The 18,236-nt window shown below is 43.8% G+C and overlaps 1 protein-coding gene across 5 annotated transcripts in view; it reads right to left on the reverse strand.

Moving 5' to 3' along the window:
- The window catches only part of KLHL2 (kelch like family member 2), a 225,830-nt gene that overhangs the window by 92,935 nt on the left and 114,659 nt on the right, over positions 1–18,236 (reverse strand). For all 5 annotated transcript variants that reach the window (XM_075860272.1, XM_075860275.1, XM_075860273.1 and 2 more), the window contains one exon: positions 6,818–6,980. In XM_075860272.1, the coding sequence (XP_075716387.1) occupies positions 6,818–6,980 (163 nt within the window). The remainder of the gene's footprint in view (positions 1–6,817; positions 6,981–18,236) is intronic.

The raw sequence follows: 18,236 nt of genomic DNA on the forward strand, positions 1-18,236 counted from the left end.
TAGGTCAGGCGAGTTTGCTGGCCAATCAAGAACAGTGATATTAAACCAGGTATTGCTATTTTTGGCAGTGTGGGCAGTTGCCAAGTCCTGATGGAAAATGAAATCAGCATCTCCATAAAGCTGGTCAGCAGAGCGAAGCATGAAGTGCTGCGTTGACTCTGGACAGTGATGTCAGGGGTTTCCAGAGAGTCACGGAGCAGAGCCTATACTAGCGCTCTGCCCGGGTCTCTGCTCTGGGGAAGCCCCTGACAACACTGTCCATATATGGACAGTGATGTCAGGGGATTCCACAGAGTACCTGAGCAGAGCCTATACTAGCACTCTGCCCGGGATTCCGGCTCTGGGGAAGACCCTGACAACACTGTCCATATATGGACAGTGATGTCAGGGGATTCCAGAGAGTCCCGGAGTATGGCCTATACTAGCGCTCTGCCCGGGACTCCGGCTCTAGGGATGCCCCTAACAACACTGTCCATATATGGACAGTGATGTCAGTTGATTCCACAGAGTCCCGGAGCAGAGCCTATACTAGCGCTCTGGCCTGCTCTGGGACTCCGGCTCCGCGGTCAAATGAAGTTGTTTTTTTACCATTATGCAAGAGAGAATGTTGTTTGGTACAGCACTGATATGTTGCAGGTTTATCGTTGGCTCTCACTAATCTAATGAGAGCAGTAAAATGGCAACAGAGATTGTGTATAGCTGGGTGTAGTAGGCGTGATGAGTCCCTGCTGCTGATGCATTGCATGCTGGGACACAAGCGGTGCATGCCGGGAACTGTATGACCGTAAGAGCAACACAATGAACACACAGAGGTAAACAAACCTCCCAATGTAAACAATAGAGAATAATGGTAAATTAAAAAAATGTAGATAACGATATTCAGGGGACAATAATAGATAAATTAAGAAGCGTTGGATTAAAAAAATAAAAATAAAAAGGATTGGAAAACTCCATTAAACTACAAACTCAATTTAAAAACAGAAAGAAACCATGGAAATTAGAGATAATTTTTAACAAAAGCTCTACTAGAAATCAACTGGCGCTAGTAAAAGATCTGAAATGATTGAAGTGGAAGGTGAATGGCTGTAAGGCAGATCACCTTATTATTAAAGCGTTCGCTTAAAACTTACATTAACCGGAATCACTGAAACTGCTGCATAACTTTGGAGCCAGGAACAAAAGCAGCGCAAGAACTGACTCTTGTAAGCATTGCCATATTAAAGGGTGACTAAACGTTTGACAAACTTCTGACATGTCATAGTGACATGTCAGAAGTTCTGATTGGTTGGGGTCCGAGCACAGAGACCCCCATTAAATCGGTAGAACGAAGCGGCAGAAGCGCTCATGTGAACGCTCAGCCGCTTAGTTTCTGTTCGGCAATTTTAAGGAAAGCCGATGTATCAGAGTACGGGCTCATAGACTTAGTATAAAGTCTGATACATTGATTTCCGGAAAAAGCCGAAGACACGAAGCGGCTGAGCGCTCACACAACCACTTCTGCCGCTTAGTTTCAGCGATTGGTGGGGGTCTCAGTGCTCGGACCCCCACCAATCGAAACTTCTGACATGTCACTATGACATGTTAGAAGTTTGTTAAACATTTAATTACCCTTTAAATCTATTGTTAAATGTCAGTAAAAAGCAAACTAACAAGATGTGTAGGCCAGTCTGCCTATGCACAACAAACATTAGAACACACATTCCAAGCCATTCAGGTTCTGTAGGGAAGTAGCCATTTAACAATTACAATAATTAAAGGGATATTCCATTGAAAGACACATAACCAAAAATGTCTAATCAGTGGGGATGTAACCATTGATCTAACTATCACAGGGGATCTAACTATCACAGAAATTTTGGAACTGTAGGTCCAGTGTCCCTATTGCTGTCCTGAAGCCACAGCAAAGTGGGAGGAAACTTCTGGCATTTTTTTCTGTGAACCCCATTTCATAAAAGTCTATGGAAGGTGATAACAGAGCAAGGGCTACTTGTGTTACTCATTAATAGACTATGAATGCTGCCATCGGTTACCTTTTTCGAACTTAGATGTGATGGATAATAGCTCGATCCGACCAGCGTTCACCGAAGCCGCCAGTCCTGCTGACATGGCAATTTGGCTTTGACCGCAAGATACAGCTTCTATGTATTCAGATACATAGAAGCGGTTTTGCAAAAAGTAATACTTTTTTTTTTTAAATAAAAAACAAGTAAAAAGTAGTTCAAAATAAAACATTGATTTAAAGAAAAAAAATTGTCTTCAAAAACGTACATCGCCTTTACTATCCAAGACATAACTGCAGAGTAATCAGTAGGATAGATGACAAAGCAGAACTGGATGGGTCAGCATTACTAAAAAGCTCCCGGTCCATTTAAAGAGCCTCTGTCACCAGTTTATTAATTCCCTCTTTTAAAATCATCTAATAGGCGCTATGCTTCTGATAACTAGTGTGATTTGTTAAAAACTTTTATTATTTACAAAGTTATGACCATTTTTCTAAATATGATCATGTGGCTCTAATAGCCAAATAGGAGGTGACTGTCTTTTCACTCTGAGCGGTATAATGTTTTCTGTATGACACTGTCCAATCAGCAGACAGCTTCTCCCCCTTCCCTGCCCAGCAACACAGCCTGATCATATAGTATACAGCTTCCATTAACGACTGTGTATTCAACTGGTGATATCTCCGGTTGTTTCATAACTGCGATCCTGGTGTCATATAAAAGATTAGAATCTCCTCTTTCATATGCCATCAGAACCGCTATTCTAGGTGGTCCACAGCCCGAGATATGGCTGTTTGAAGTGACCACCCTTCCCTCCAGCCTCACTCTCTGGCGCTGTGTGAAGCAGCTTCATGCTGATAGGACAGCGTCAGAGGCTGTGAGGTCGCTTCACCTCAGGAGAATCGCTGCGGTCACCTCTCAGTTGTCTAATAAAGGCTCATTTACAGATTTAGAAAAAAGACATTAATTTCTAAAATAATAAATGTTTTAGGACACAATTTTCACTAGCATTATCAGTGTGACAGCGCCTATTAGATGAGCTCGGAGATCGGGCATTATTAAACTAGTGACAGAGCCTATTTAATCCACAAGAAAAAAAAAAAGGACTTTGGCAGCCACTGTTCTTGCTCTCTATCAAATTGTTCCAGGACTGTCGTTTTGTTAAAGTAGAAATATAAATTTGAAAATAACCATTCATAAACCGTAATATGCCAAACTGGGAAATCTAGCTGACAACAGATGGTGAGGAGGAAGATGAGAGTAGTTGCACAGCATTTGTACCGTGAACAAGCAGTACGGAATGTAGATTCTGCATAGAAAACAAAACAGTAGAAACTCATTTTTTCTTAATTCAACGTCTCTCTCATTCCACGCCATCCATCTTTTCTATAGATCTCATAACTGCACATATCAGCTCAATATACTAAACTGCTTTCTACTGAAGGAACATGTTCCCATTGTGAGGCACCCCTACCATGTGATGACGAAAACCAACTCCGTATGTGCACATATCTAGGCAAGATACTTATGTATCAGTGAAAATGACAACCTCCAATACGATGAAATTTAAAACCGGATGAGCGCTTTTGCTGCGCTATCATTTAACCTCTTCAGGACTTTATTTTTTTTTACTCCGACATGGCTTCATAAGACCTTGTTTATTGCGGGACAAGTTGTTCTTGGTTAGGGCACCATTTTGGGCTACACACATTTTAGCGTTTATTGTAAACTTACAATATGGGAGAAACGTAGATTAAAAAAAATAAAAAATGAATTCCTTTGTTTTTATTTTTCACCTTGTTTTCACAGTGTACAGGACATTACAGTTATGGGTATGCCAAATAGGTCTTAATTGGTGGCTTAACTGGTTGCCGACACAGGACGAGTATGCTCGTCCTGAGCGGCGAGCACTTCGCGCATTAGGACGAGCATACTCGTCCTGTGTGACAGCCGTCCCTGCGCGCGTCTGTGCGCGCGATCGAGAGCGGGGCAACGGCTGTAATACACAGCCACGGCCCCGCTCTGACAGCGGAGAGGAGAGAAACATCTTCTCTCCGCTGTTAACCCTTTGAACGCCGCGATGACAGCTGATCGCGGCGTTCAAGGAGAGGGGACTGCACATTGATCGCGTCACAGAAAATAACTGACGCGATCAAAGCCAACAACTCGTATGGCCAGACAGCCCAGGGTCCAGTGAAGGACCCCAGGGCTGTCTGAAAATATTTCCTGTTAAGGCATACTGAGGTATGCCCTAACAACTGCCTGTGTACGATCAGTAACAGGCTAATGTACTGGCATATAGATCTATGCCAGTACATTACAGTTACTAAATCAAAATGATAAATCCCTTTATGGGATTAAACAAAAAAGTTAAATGAATGTAAAAAAAAAAATAATGGTAAATAAATAAATAAAAAGTAAATAAAATACACAGAAACACACATTTTTTATAATAAATAAACTTTTTAAAATATAAGTCCCAAAACATGAAATAATATAGACATATTTGGTATCGCCACGACCGTAACAACCTGTACAACAAATTTATACCATTATTTATCATGATCGGTGTATGGTGTAAAAAAAATAAATATTAAAACTGCTGCACAACTGCTTTTTTTCTGCATTTTAATCTAATTAAAAATTAATAGAAATTAAACGATAATGTATTTGTACCAAAAAATGGTACAGACATAAAGTACAACTCGTCCCGCAAAAAACACAGTCTCATACAACTACGTCGTACAAAAAATAAAAGCGTTATGAGCGTCGGGATGCAAAAAATGTAAAAAAAATTGCTCTGTCCTCAAGGCTAAAATTGGCCGTGTCCTTAAGGGGTTAAAATGAATGTTTAATAAAATGTGTTTATTGTATATTTCTCTGTTTCCTTTTTTTTTTTGGCATACATCTGGCCAGTATGTGTCGGTAGTTATTTTTTTCCTGTGTATTAAACAGTATAGTTTATTGAAAAAAAAAACAAAAAAAAAAAAAAAAAAAAAACGTATGCGGAAAATGTTATTTCTTTTACAACGGAGGTCCATATGCTACTGTGTGGCATATTAAAGTAGCAAATGTCCGCAGATTTTTCCGGTGTTTACAATGAACATAGTGGGAAACAAAAATTGTTAATAGATCCTATCAAAGCATAGATAAGTTAACCATTTCATCATATATTTCCCTTTTATATGACCGTTCTAATAGTTTGACTTCAACCTGAGTTTTTTCTGTTACTAAATTCTAAAATAGACTTAAATCCTAATTTCTTATATGTAACCTTTACTGGCAGGCTCAGTCTTGGAAGGTTTCATGCTTGACCCTCTCGCTGCCACATATATATTACCCAATGATTAATATTTATGAACTCCTGCGGAGAACGTCATTTATTTTCATTGCCCTGAGGTATGACACAGCTCTCTGGATTGTAAACATGTAGACAGCCGTTGTGCTGCATGTTTCCCAGAACAAGAAAAATATTCCATTTGTTCCCGCACATATTTACAATAGGAGGAACATTAAAGGCTATGTACACTTCTGAAGTGACGGCTCAGCTGAAAGCTGGTCCTGCTTGTCGGACACGCAGGATCCAGCTAATACGATCACATTGGAGTTCATGAACTTAGATGTGATTGTTATTAGCTGGATGGGACCAACTTTTAGACAAGTCCTCAGTACACTTCAAAAGGTGTACATAGCCTATATTACATTTATGTTATCTGAAGAAGACTAGCTCCAATAGAAACCTAACAATTCATGAGAAATGATAGAAAGATATAGGCGTTCGCTGTAGTCAGATTAACCTGGAGACCACTGTAAACTGGGAAATGGGAATCAGTTAGAATGGCTCTGCAAAAGAAATAAAAAAAGCCACGCGTAAACTCGCGAGATTACGAGGTAAACGAGATTTAGTTTCCCTTGCTGGAAATCTCACAGAAAAGATTCAGAAGTGTCAGGATTCTGAATACACATGACGTCCAGGCTGGAGATCATGTATATTCATTATCAGGACACTTGTGTATGTGGCTGCACATTGCTGCTGTGTAAATGAATGGAGAGGAGTGTATGACGCTGATTGGTCACTGATTGGTCAGCGTCATACAAGTAAACACGCCCAGTTAAAAACACAATACACGCCCAGTTGGACATACGAAAAAAAATACGCCCAGTTGGCCATTTCAAAGCTCATTTGCATAAATATAAAATAGCTCATAACTTGGCCAAAAATGAACGTTTTTCCAAAAAAAAAACAACACGTTACGGTTATCTACATTGCAGCGCCGATCACATGCAATAGGCGATAGGGATTTGAGAATCTGGTGACAGAGCCTCTTTAACAGCAATCACAGTAATTTCAGGTAAAGTAGGACAAGTTATATTTACCGAGTGTATAAACTTGAAGGAAAATCATTTAAAGGGACTGTAATAGAATCGAGAATTATCACCTATCTTCAATATAGGTGATCGTCTGATCACTAGAGACCCCACTGCTGGGACGGCCAACGATCAAGAGAACGCGTGTCCCGAACCCCCCGTTCCTCCTCACCTGCAGTGAAGAGGCCATTGAATGAAGCAGTGTTTGAGAATGCGCACTGCTGCTCTATTCAAAGTCTGTAAGAATGACGAAAACAGCTTAGTACAGCACTCTGGTGTTTCCGCCAGCCCTGTAGACATTAAATGGAGGTGCAGGAGGAAAGTGGTGCTCAGTACCCCTTTATCGTTCTCACTTATTTTGTGGACAGGTGAAAATTATCGATTCCGGTATAAACCCTTTAAATGTAGAAACACGAAGTAATGCATGAATACTACATAGAAGGAGTTACCTGCAAAAATGTTAGCCTGATGTAACAATTCAGTACATGCATGCATGTCAGCAAAAGCTCGGATCCCTAAACAGTTGGATGGGTGAAGCTGGGATTCTAGGAATTCGCCGCAAGTTTTCCTCACATCTTGAAGCTGTAAGAGACTGGCTGCTGGCAGAAGCACCTGCAAAGAACATGGGAATGAGATCATGACATTTATGTAGAGATTTGTGAAAAAGTAATACATGTTATAGTAAGAATGTACTCATTAAGTCTCTCGCGTCATTTGTCAGGCCTACAGATGAACGGAAAGCCGAATGGAGACCATCACTTCTGTTTACATCACCGTTGATTTCAATGGTAACGCTTCCGTTTCAGTACCGTAAAGTTTTTGGTTTTTTTCACGGAAACAATAGTCGACGGAGTCTACTAAGCTATAAAAATGAAAACTTCACTGAACGGAAACAAACTGAAACGGAAGCATTACCATTGAAATCAATGGTGATGCAAACGGAAGTGATAGTCTACGTTCAGCTTTCCGTTCATCTGTTCCTCTGACGGAAAGGTGGAACGGAACAGATCCCAAATGCTGATGTGAACAGTCTCTAAGGCCCCATGCACACGACCATGCCCAGCATTACGACCCGTAACTACGGTTGCGGACAGCCGTCCGCATTTACGGGCCGTGCTCCCATTATAAAGAAGGGAGCACGGTCCCTATAATAAATAAAATAGGACATGGCCTATTTTTTTCATAAAGTTTCTACAGCATGGTCACTCTCCTGTAAATATACTGGAAGGGGTCCGTCGGCCATAGAAATACATGGGTACATAATTACGGGCGATTTTGCAGTCGTGTGCATGGGGCCTTAGGCAATGGGTTTCGTCGGGCGCAGGTGGTATTTGTTGTAGTACTGCACAGCGTTGTGGTTTCCTTTTATATTGGAAACCACAACACAGATGTGAAGAGACCCTTTATGGAAGACTGACCAAAAATGTGCGGCCACCTTCCCAACCAGTGTAACTCGAACATGATTAATTGATATTATGGGAAAACACCTTTAAATAAACACAAATGATACAATTGTACAGGTCGTTTTGTATTTACATAAAAAAATTAAAAAAGTGGCAAATTCAGGAATGAAACTGGCCGTAGCCATTAGATAGTTGTTGACTGAATTTCCCACTAACGTGGCCATTTATATTGCTGAAAGGACATGTTATTTCTATGGAGGGAGAAAATGTCAGCCGGACAGACATCTCTGTTGCAGCTCATCTTCAGGTAAACAAAGGGTCGAACAAAAAGAGCATCTAACTTATCCCATCCATGTTTCCCTAGACTTAAGATCATCTATGGGTTAAGTGACAAACACCTGATGCCCCCTCTTGGTACAAAATCTATGAAAACTAAAGAGGTTAAAACTTAAATTCTTCTAATGTTTTCTTTGCTGTCACACAGCTGTAATTGCAATTATTTAGGTCAGACAATCAATGACTCACGAGAATTTAGGATTTATTTATTACATGCAAGAACAACTCCCAGAAAACACAAAACAATAAAAGCAAACCAAACCAGATTCCCAAGTATCACTGAAAACAAGTGCAAGAAGGAGGATAACTGCATACAAAGCAAATCATTTCTCACACACTCATGGTGAGAAAATTTGGTGCATAATTTTGACAAGGTAGAAGATATAATAATTACAAATGAATAATTATATTAGGACTACTGCAAAGGTTTATTTATAGGGCTATTCTGGGAGTAAGTCATTGATGGCCAAGGCATGAATGTTTGATAGGTCGGGGGCCGACAAGTGGGAGTCCCGCGGATATTCACAACGGCGACCCCTTTATCTAGGCAAAGCGGCTCGTCAGTACATCAATGGGGTTGAGCTTCAAGACCAGGCAGAGCGGCTGTGCCTGAACAATGTAGGGCAGCTGCCTTTTTGATCAATGGGTGTGAGAAACCCATTGATCAAATATTGATGGCCTATCCTACGAAAAGGCCATCAATGTTTTACTCCCGCAAAACCGCTTTAATAGGAAGACACATTGCTTTTCTTTCCCCTTATTATTTTAAATTGCATTAGGCTAAAGCTGCACAGCAACTAAAGCTGCCGTGTTGCAGCAGCCGTATCATGGCAGCACACGGTGCTGTAATATTGTGGGCAAACTACTCAGATTCCCTTTAACCACCTGCTTACTGCAAGACGACAATATACATCCAGCTGATATGCATAGAACGCTGCATTTATTACCATGTCTGCCCTCCTGATAGCTGAATACACAGCACTGTAGATAATACGTGGCAATGTGGCTGGCTGTATTAGCGCCAATCGTCGAATGCCCAATAGGAGCTGCTGCTGGGTCTTACCAGGACCAGTTCAGCTGTAATGTTGAAGGAAAGTTACATTTCCCCTGTAACTGGGGCTAGTTCACCCAAGTAAGAGTGGATAAAGGTGGCCATATACTTCAAATAACTCAGGAAGCAGTTATTTCTTCTGACACCCCCATAATCATGGACACTCGAGCGAGCGTGGGGAGAGGGAAATAAGCTGCTGACATACCCCTCTGGCCAAAGCTTATCTCCTGTGGGAACAAAGGATTGGGCGAGTTGGATCTGTGTGCATATTCAGTATATGGGGGAATCATGAATCTGTTCACATCTGCGTTGGGGTCCCATTCTGACGTTCCGTTGGAGCTTTTTGTCAGAACGGGATCCTGAACGGACACAAATTGACGGAAACTACGCTATTGCTTCCGGCAAAACGACGGGTCCGGTGCACAAAGGACACAAACGGAAACCACGGGCACCGGAACAGTCACGATTAAAATCAATGGTGACGGAAACGGAAACCTCTGGTCAGTTTGTGTCTGTTCAGGTTCCCGTTCTAACGGAAAGCTACGACGGAACGTCAGAACGGGACCCCAACGCAGATGTGAACAGAGCCTTACCTCCACTTTAACAAATCTAAATAACAAACCACTGCACATACACAAGCTCTTCAAAATGCAAATGACAATTTACAGTTCCCAAAGAAAAAAAACATGCGTCATTTCAAATTGCCAGCAGGGGAGATTAACATTGCAGGCCTGTTACTCATATCTGAACTTTTATAGCTGGATAATAATTTTAGCTGGTTGCGCTGTTTACTCTGATTCTTTTTGCCGTTGAAAGGCACAAAATCTGTGGGTGAATGACATAAAAATATGCTAAATATACACATTCAGAAAAATATCTGCGGCTTTGCGAGTTACAAAACTCTGTGCTCATAAATGTTTCCTGTAAAATGTATACATCAAAAGGAGATGAGATAAAATAATGAATTATATTTAATCTAAAAGAAATTTACAGGCAAATATAAATGAGTGGTCGTAGGTTTCTGCAACACCTACAGCTCCGTGTCCTCTCCAGGTCTGTTCCAGACACTTCAAATCAATGTTTTTGGGTTCCCACTTTTTCATTTGGGTCATGAAAGTTCCAGACCACAAACTGGATTTCCAAATTTAAGTTTTATATTATTTTTATGGATCAAAGACCATTAGGAAATTTTGAATATATTTCTATATATCCTAAAATAGTCCCAAACATAATTTTATTCTGGAACAAATAAAGCCATGGACAATATTTAGAAACTGATGTGAATGTGTCTGTGTTGTTATAGGGACACAGGGGAGAGCAGTGAAGGGCTGAAGACACTAAAAGGCCTTTTATATACATTTTCTTGGTACTTCCCATGACAAAGTTGGCTAAGGGTATGTTCACATCTGTGCCGGTGTTTCCGATGCTCTGCTTGGTCAGAGGAGCAGAACAATGAAATACCAGAAGCGGCAGTTCCATTGCATGACGGACACCATTGGCATTCGATGGAACTCATTGACTTGAATGGGTTCCGTCAGCTTTCTGTCATGGTGTCAATAATTTTACCAAACACAACAGCGCAGCATGCTGCACTATTGTTTCTTGTATTTTGGGCTGGATCTGTGCCGAAGACCCCTAACGGAGCCTCCAAAGAAGAGGTGAAAAGGCTCTATTATCAAGAAGACTACTGACAATAATGGTTTTAGAAAACAAGTGATGTACAAGTGATTTTTTTGTTTACGTTTAGCATGTACCAAAAGTAAATCTCCCAATGTACGCGCTAAACCTGTCCATAGGGCTCCATTGCCAGACTGAGGCAAAAATAAAGTGTGTCATTTTGGCCGTCTGGCTGGTATACGTCAGTATAGTGGGGGGGACGGGGACAAAACAACTTAAAAAACATATACATTAAATATGGTGACGGATGAAGTGTTAGGCATCCATCCAGGGGCGTAACTAGGAAAGACTGGGCCCCATAGCAAACTTTTTACTAGGGCCCCCCCTCCCCTTGGTGTCACACAATCCCCCCCCCCCCTTGTAGATAGTGCCTTTTTTACAGCCCCCCCTGTAGATAACGCCATACAGCCCCCTATGTAGATATCTACAAAGGGGGCTGTACGGCGTTATCTACAGGGGGGACTGTACGGCGCCATCTACAGGGGGGACTGTACGGCGCCATCTACAGGGGGGACTGTACGGCGCCATCTACGGGGGGGACTGTACGGCGCCATCTACGGGGGGGACTGTACGGCGCCATCTACGGGGGGGACTGTACGGCGCCATCTACGGGGGGGACTGTACGGCGCCATCTACGGGGGGGACTGTACGGCGCCATCTACGGGGGGGACTGTACGGCGCCATCTACGGGGGGGACTGTACGGCGCCATCTACAGGGGGGGCTGTACGGCGCCATCTACAGGGGGGGCTGTACGGCGCCATCTACAGGGGGGACTGTACGGCGCCATCTACAGGGGGGACTGTACGGCGCCATCTACAGGGGGGACTGTACGGCGCCATCTACGGGGGGGACTGTACGGCGCCATCTACGGGGGGGACTGTACGGCGCCATCTACGGGGGGGACTGTACGGCGCCATCTACGGGGGGGACTGTACGGCGCCATCTACGGGGGGGACTGTACGGCGCCATCTACGGGGGGGACTGTACGGCGCCATCTACGGGGGGGACTGTACGGCGCCATCTACGGGGGGGGCTGTACGGCGCCATCTACAGGGGGGGCTGTACGGCGTTATCTACGGAGGGGGCTGTACGGCGTTATCTACGGAGGGGGCTGTACGGCGTTATCTACGGAGGGGGCTGTACGGCTCTATCTACGGAGGGGGCTGTACGGCGCTATCTACGGAGGGGGCTTTACGGCGCTATCTACGGAGGGGGCTGTACGGCGCTATCTACGGAGGGGGCTGTACGGCGCTATCTACGGAGGGGGCTGTATGGCGCTATCTGCAGGCGGGGGCTGTATGGCGCTATCTGCAGGCGGGGGCTGTATGGCGTTCCCTACAGGGGGGGGCTGTATGGCGTTCCCTACAGGGGGGGGCAGTAATGCGTTCCCTACAGGGGGGACTGTATGGCGCTAACGCCATACAGTCCCTACTGTAGAGAACGCCATACAGCCCCCCCTGTAGGGAACGCCATACAGCCCCCCCTGTAGGGAACGCCATACAGCCCCCCCCTGTAGGGAACGCCATACAGCCCCCCCTGTAGGGAACGCCATACAGCCCCCCCTTTAGGGAACGCCATACAGCCCCCCTATAGGGAACGCCATACAGCCCCCCCTATAGGGAACGCCATACAGCCCCCCCTATAGGGAACGCCATACAGCCCCCCCTATAGGGAACGCCATACAGCCCCCCCTATAGGGAATGCCATACAGCCCCCCCTATAGGGAACGCCATACAGCCCCCCCCTGTAGGGAACGCCATACAGCCCCCCCCCTGTAGATAGCGCCATAAAGCCCCCGCCTGTAGGGAACGCCATACAGCATCCCCAACCCCCCCAAAAAATGCGACCTACAGTGTGTCCTACAAAAGACATGTATCCCCTATCCACAGAATAGGGGATACATGTGTGATCGCTGGCAGCGATAAGGAGAACGGGGGACCAAAAGTCCCCCGAAGTTCTCCATGACTAACCTCTGACTTCCGGCGTCTGCGCAGCTCAATAAAAATGAAAGGAACGCTGGTCGCGCATGCGCACAAGCGCTCCATTCATTTCTACGGAGCTGCCGACACAGACCCCGGAAGTCCGAAGCTTGTGATGGAGAACTTCAGGGGACTTTCAGTCCCCCGTTCTCCCTATCAATGCCAGCGATCACACATGTATCTCCTATCCTGTGGATAGGGGATACATGTCTTTTGTTTAACAGGTTCCCGACCGCTGGCCGTATTTATACGGCCAGCGGTCAGGGTCTCTGAAGTCCGCCGTATAGACTATTTACGGCGGCACTTCAGAGACTGTGCACACGCGATCGCGTGCACACAGCTCTATGCCCTGGCTGTTGCTAACAGCCATGGGCACTGGGCAGAATGTCAGGGGTCAATCTTTTGGCCCCTGAACATGTGATCGCTGTGACAACCAATCACAGCGATCACATGCTTTTCTGCATAGAAAACAGTGTGCACGCGATCGCGTGCACACAGCCCTGTGCCCACGCTGTTACCAACAGCTCTGGGCACTGGGCAGAGTATCAGGGACCAATCTGATGGTCCCTGAACATGTGGTCGCTGTGAAAACCTATCACAGCGACCACATTTGTTTTATTTTGACTTTTCTGGCAGTAAATCTCCTGCCTCTTTTCTTCTCCTCAAACATTGTTTCAGTTTGAGGAGAAGAAGAGACTCGGGAGAATTGCTGCCAGAAGATTAGAGTTACAAAAAAACCTGCTTTAGGTAGTGACGATGACCGCGTCACTTCAGGTTCATCTTCAGGGGACGTTGTCCCTGATGCAGTTGAAACTGCAGAACATGAAAGCGCAGGGCCAAGTAGCGCTGTAGCACGGGACAGCCTGGTCTCTTCAGTCCAGGCTCTTGTATGGGCACCTGCCCCATCTTTTGGGCCTAGAATCCACGGATTTACTGCCACTCCTGGCATAACCGTGGACAATACAAATTTTGTCCAAATGGATTACTTCCATTTATTTATAACGGACGACATCCTAAATCAGATTGTCCACGAAACAAATTTATATGCCACGCAATATATAAGGCAGAAACCTTCATCCACCCATGCCAGAGATTGGACGCCCACCAATTTGCAGGAATGAAAAAAAAATTTTGGGGCTCACCCTAAATATGGGTATGGTCAAAAAGCCCTCCATTAGGTCTTACTGGTCAACAAGACCCGCCCAAGCCACCCCAGTATATTCTGCAGTAATGCCCAGGTCTCGTTATGAGACAATAATGAGGTTCCTCCACTTCAACGACAACACACAGGCCCCCCCAAGTACCGATGCAAACCGGGATCGGTTGTTCAAAATAAGACCGCTAATAAATTCCCTGAATAATTTATTTCTACAACTCTACACCCCTGAGCAGAATGTAAGTGTGGACGAATCCCTCCTCAACTTTCATGGCAGACTTAGCTTTCGCCAATATCTACCTTCCAAAAGGGCAAGATATGGCGTTAAGCTCTACAAATTGTGTGAAAGCGGGTCAGGATATACCACCGCCTTCAGGATTTATGAAGGGCGGGACCGCACAATAAATGTTCCTGGATGCCCCCCTGATCTTTCCACCAGCAGTAAGATCGTGTGGGAGATAATGCAGCCTCTGCTTCACAAGGGGTACCACCTGTACTGTGATAATTTTTATTCCAGTGTGCCCCTGTTTAGGCATTTGCATGCTGCAAGGACTGGGGCATGTGGTACCATGCGCAAAAACCGAATTGGTTTTCCACAGCAAGTAGTGGGGAAGCGCATGGTAAAGGGGGACTCCTGTGCTTATGCATCAGAGGAATTGCTGGCGGTCAAGTTCAGGGATCGCAAAGATGTGTATGTGCTAAGCACGATTCATACCGCAGGAACAGTGGCAGTGAGGGAAAGAGGGGCAACATCGGACAAGCACAAACCAGTGTGTGTGTCCGAATATAACAAGTACATGGGGGGGGTGGATTTAAGCGACCAGGTTTTACAGCCCTATTTAGAAAAAAGCAAAACTAAAACCTGGTACAAAAAAAACAGAGGCAGAGACACATACCTGGATTTCCAGGAGAAAATTATTGAAGGCCTCATTTTTGATGTTCAGGACACCCGAGAATGCCCCCAGTCTGAGGATGTCACGTGACTGACTGAAAGACACTTCATCAGTCGGATTCCCCCAACAGCAACCAGAAGCAACCCCCAGAAAAAGTGTCGCGTCTGCAGAAAAGACGGGCACCGCAAAGATTCCCGATATTTCTGTCCCTCATGTCCCTCGCAACCAGGCCTGTGCATTGAGCCATGTTTTAAAAAATACCACACTGTTCTGAATTATTAGATTTTAGTTAATTCGTTGAAAATATATTTGCCCTACATTACGTTTTTATTTTTCCCCTGATTTTACTCCAAGTGTGAGGGAGGGAATGGGTGGGTGGTGGATGTCATGTTTGCATATTCTCTAAAGTTCATCTGCTGGAGAGCTCCATTTGCATAAACCTGCAATTTCTTATTTTAGAAAACCCCAAAAAATAAATTCCCATTATACCCCTAGATGAATATTTTGGGATCTCTGCTTCAAGAGCAGATATTTTGGAAGTGTTATAGAAACTCTGTTGAGTTTTGTAAAACCAGCTTTGAAAAAAAAGCGATTTGTGAAATAATCTTCTTCTATCCTCCGCCCTCCTACATCTCTATGTGATAAATAAGACACACATATTTGGTATCCCCATACACGGGAGAAGTGGCAGAATGTGAAAGGAGATTAATTTTGGCCGTGGTCTATGTGTGAAAAATGCTGGTATAAACTGACGCATTTGCTAAAAAATTGCTAATTTTATTTTGATCCATCTTATTCAAGAAACTTTCAGAAGAAAACTGGACTGTCTAAAAATATGATAAACCCCTTGAAGGAAACCTTGTGGGGTCTACTTGTGTGAATGAAGTCATTTATGGGGTGTTTCTAATGTTTCAGCAGCATTAGGCCCACCAGAAAACAGTATGCGGCTATAAAATCAAATGCAAAATTCCTGGACCGAAAAGCCTCCTTTTATGCCAAGCCCTGGCACATGCCCGCACAGTGAATAAGGCACACATATTTGGTATCCCCATGCACGGGAGAAGTGGAAGAATGTGAAAGGAGATGAATTTTGTCCGTGGTCCATACCGTGTGTGAAAAATGCTAGCCTAAACTGACGCATTTGCTAAATTCTTGCATTTTTTTCCAATTTTGCCCACTTTAGAGAAGAAAATAAAAATGATATATACTGAAAAATGCCACTAAAACAAAGCCCTATCTGTCCTTTAAAAAGAGTGTAAAATTCAAAGATGAACTTTATTCACCTGCAGAATTATAGTCATCTAAAGAAGCGCATAGCAAAATTGTGACATTTGCTCTAGTCATTTAGCTGTAAAACAGCCTAGTACTTTACCAGTTAATGGCAGAGCGGGGAGATACCTCCCTGCTCTGCCGTAGTGATCAGTGGCGTCGCGCTGTAGCAGCCATAGCTGCTGCTAGCAGAGCCTCCGGCCATGGTGGGGGCCCGTGCCGGCGGGCGACACGGGCCCCCTCATGCCGCGGGCCCCGTAGCAGCCGCTACGGCGGTAGTTACGCCACTGCATCCATCACAGCCTACGTTTAACGTACATGTAGGGAGTTTTTTTCCAGTGTATTCCTTAATATGCAAGACAAAAAAAGTGACGCGAACATAGCCTTACCCAAAACAAACAGAAAATTATGAAAAGACACATTTATCTAGTCTATACAAATGTTTTTTCCCTACTTATTTTTCAGTTTCCTCCATAATGGCTAGCCTTAAGACCCTAGAGGCAGACAAGAGGAAAACATCTAATAAAATAATTGCACAAGGCATTTCTAACCGCACACATTGTAGCAGACTCCTTTTGTAAGATTTTTGACCTCTATTGCAACAGAACATTAGGACAGTCAGATCACGGACACGGCGCTCCCAACAGGTTTGTAAATGTAAAATGTTTCAAAAGCAACAGAATAAGGCAAGTTTCTAAGTAATGACTGTAATGTGCGAGACACAGATGAATCATGGCTTTGGTTACTAGCGCGTGGTCGCGCACTACATACTTATTGCATTACAGATTTGATCATTTATTTTTGGTACATTTACGGATTTGTAAAATCGCATCAACATGGAAAGCTTTTACATAGTACACATGAACATAAAAAGGTCGCAGTACAACATTGTCCATTCAAGGGTTAGTGTCACAATGATCTAACATTTAATGAGATTTAACAAATGAAAGGCTTGTTCAAATTTCTTTCCATAATAGTGTCAAAACTGTTTTAGTTTCTCCTATGAAACAAAACTTCTTATCCAATTTCATAATAGATGTAAAGTAAAAAGCTTTTGCCTACAGCTCCTATGCAGACCTTTAGGTTTCCATGGTAACATACTGTATATCCTACAATCATACTCGCTTCTATCTGTCCCCTAATTCTGCCTGACATTTGCTGCGTTAGCAAAAAGTAGGGGACAATTGAATGGCAAGATAAGTGGAGAATCAGAATACAGAGTTTGCCTGTTACCATGGCTACATATGGTTTGGCATAGGAGCTGTAGACAAAAATATAGAAGATTTTTCTATTAAAAAGAAAAATTGGTTGCGTAGGTGGACATGCCCTTTAAGCCTTTTACTGCCGCAACAATTATGCTTTGACATACACAAACAAATCCTGAATTATTACATTTTAGAATCATATTATACACCCATATCCATATATATGTTCTGATAGTAGATAGCTTACACATAGTACAAACAACCACATGCACTTTACACTTATGGGCGCCTTCATACAATCAAGCGTAACGTTGTGTAAATATATAAAAGTCATGTTTGTGGCTAAACGTCTGACTCCAGCAGAGCCTGGGACATACAAATAGACCATTAGGCGCAGGAGCTGATTTGATGTGTAACTGCTAAACTTCTCACCCCTGTATTAGTAGAAGAGATAGACCCTCTAAATGTGACAATCAGGGCGCATATATCCTCTCCTGTTGGTATGAGGTGGTGGTTACATGTATAAAAAGTTCCTGTATTCCCCTCCCCCTTCAATGGAGGGCTGTATCGGGGGTGACGGGGGGGGGGGGGTGACAGTGACGGAGTGACAGGCTGTGATCTTTCTTCCTTCTGTCACTTGTAGCTTCTCCCCTCCCCCCTTACCGACACATAAAAGCAGGAAGTACAACTTTTCATTTTGATCCCCGAGGAGTGCGCCACCCCGAATATTTACTTTAGCCCTTATATTCTAGTTGCGACAAGTGTTTAAAAAGTCATGACGTTTTACAAACGTCCTTGGCAGTGGAAGGGTTAATCAACGTATGATGAAAAGTTGTGCAATTTTCTATTATTCTTGACGTTTCTATTCCTCACCATTTTGGTTTACATTTAGAAGTTA

Source organism: Rhinoderma darwinii, chromosome 1 (genome assembly GCF_050947455.1).
Source record: "Rhinoderma darwinii isolate aRhiDar2 chromosome 1, aRhiDar2.hap1, whole genome shotgun sequence".
In the NCBI taxonomy this organism is placed as follows: domain Eukaryota; kingdom Metazoa; phylum Chordata; class Amphibia; order Anura; family Rhinodermatidae; genus Rhinoderma; species Rhinoderma darwinii.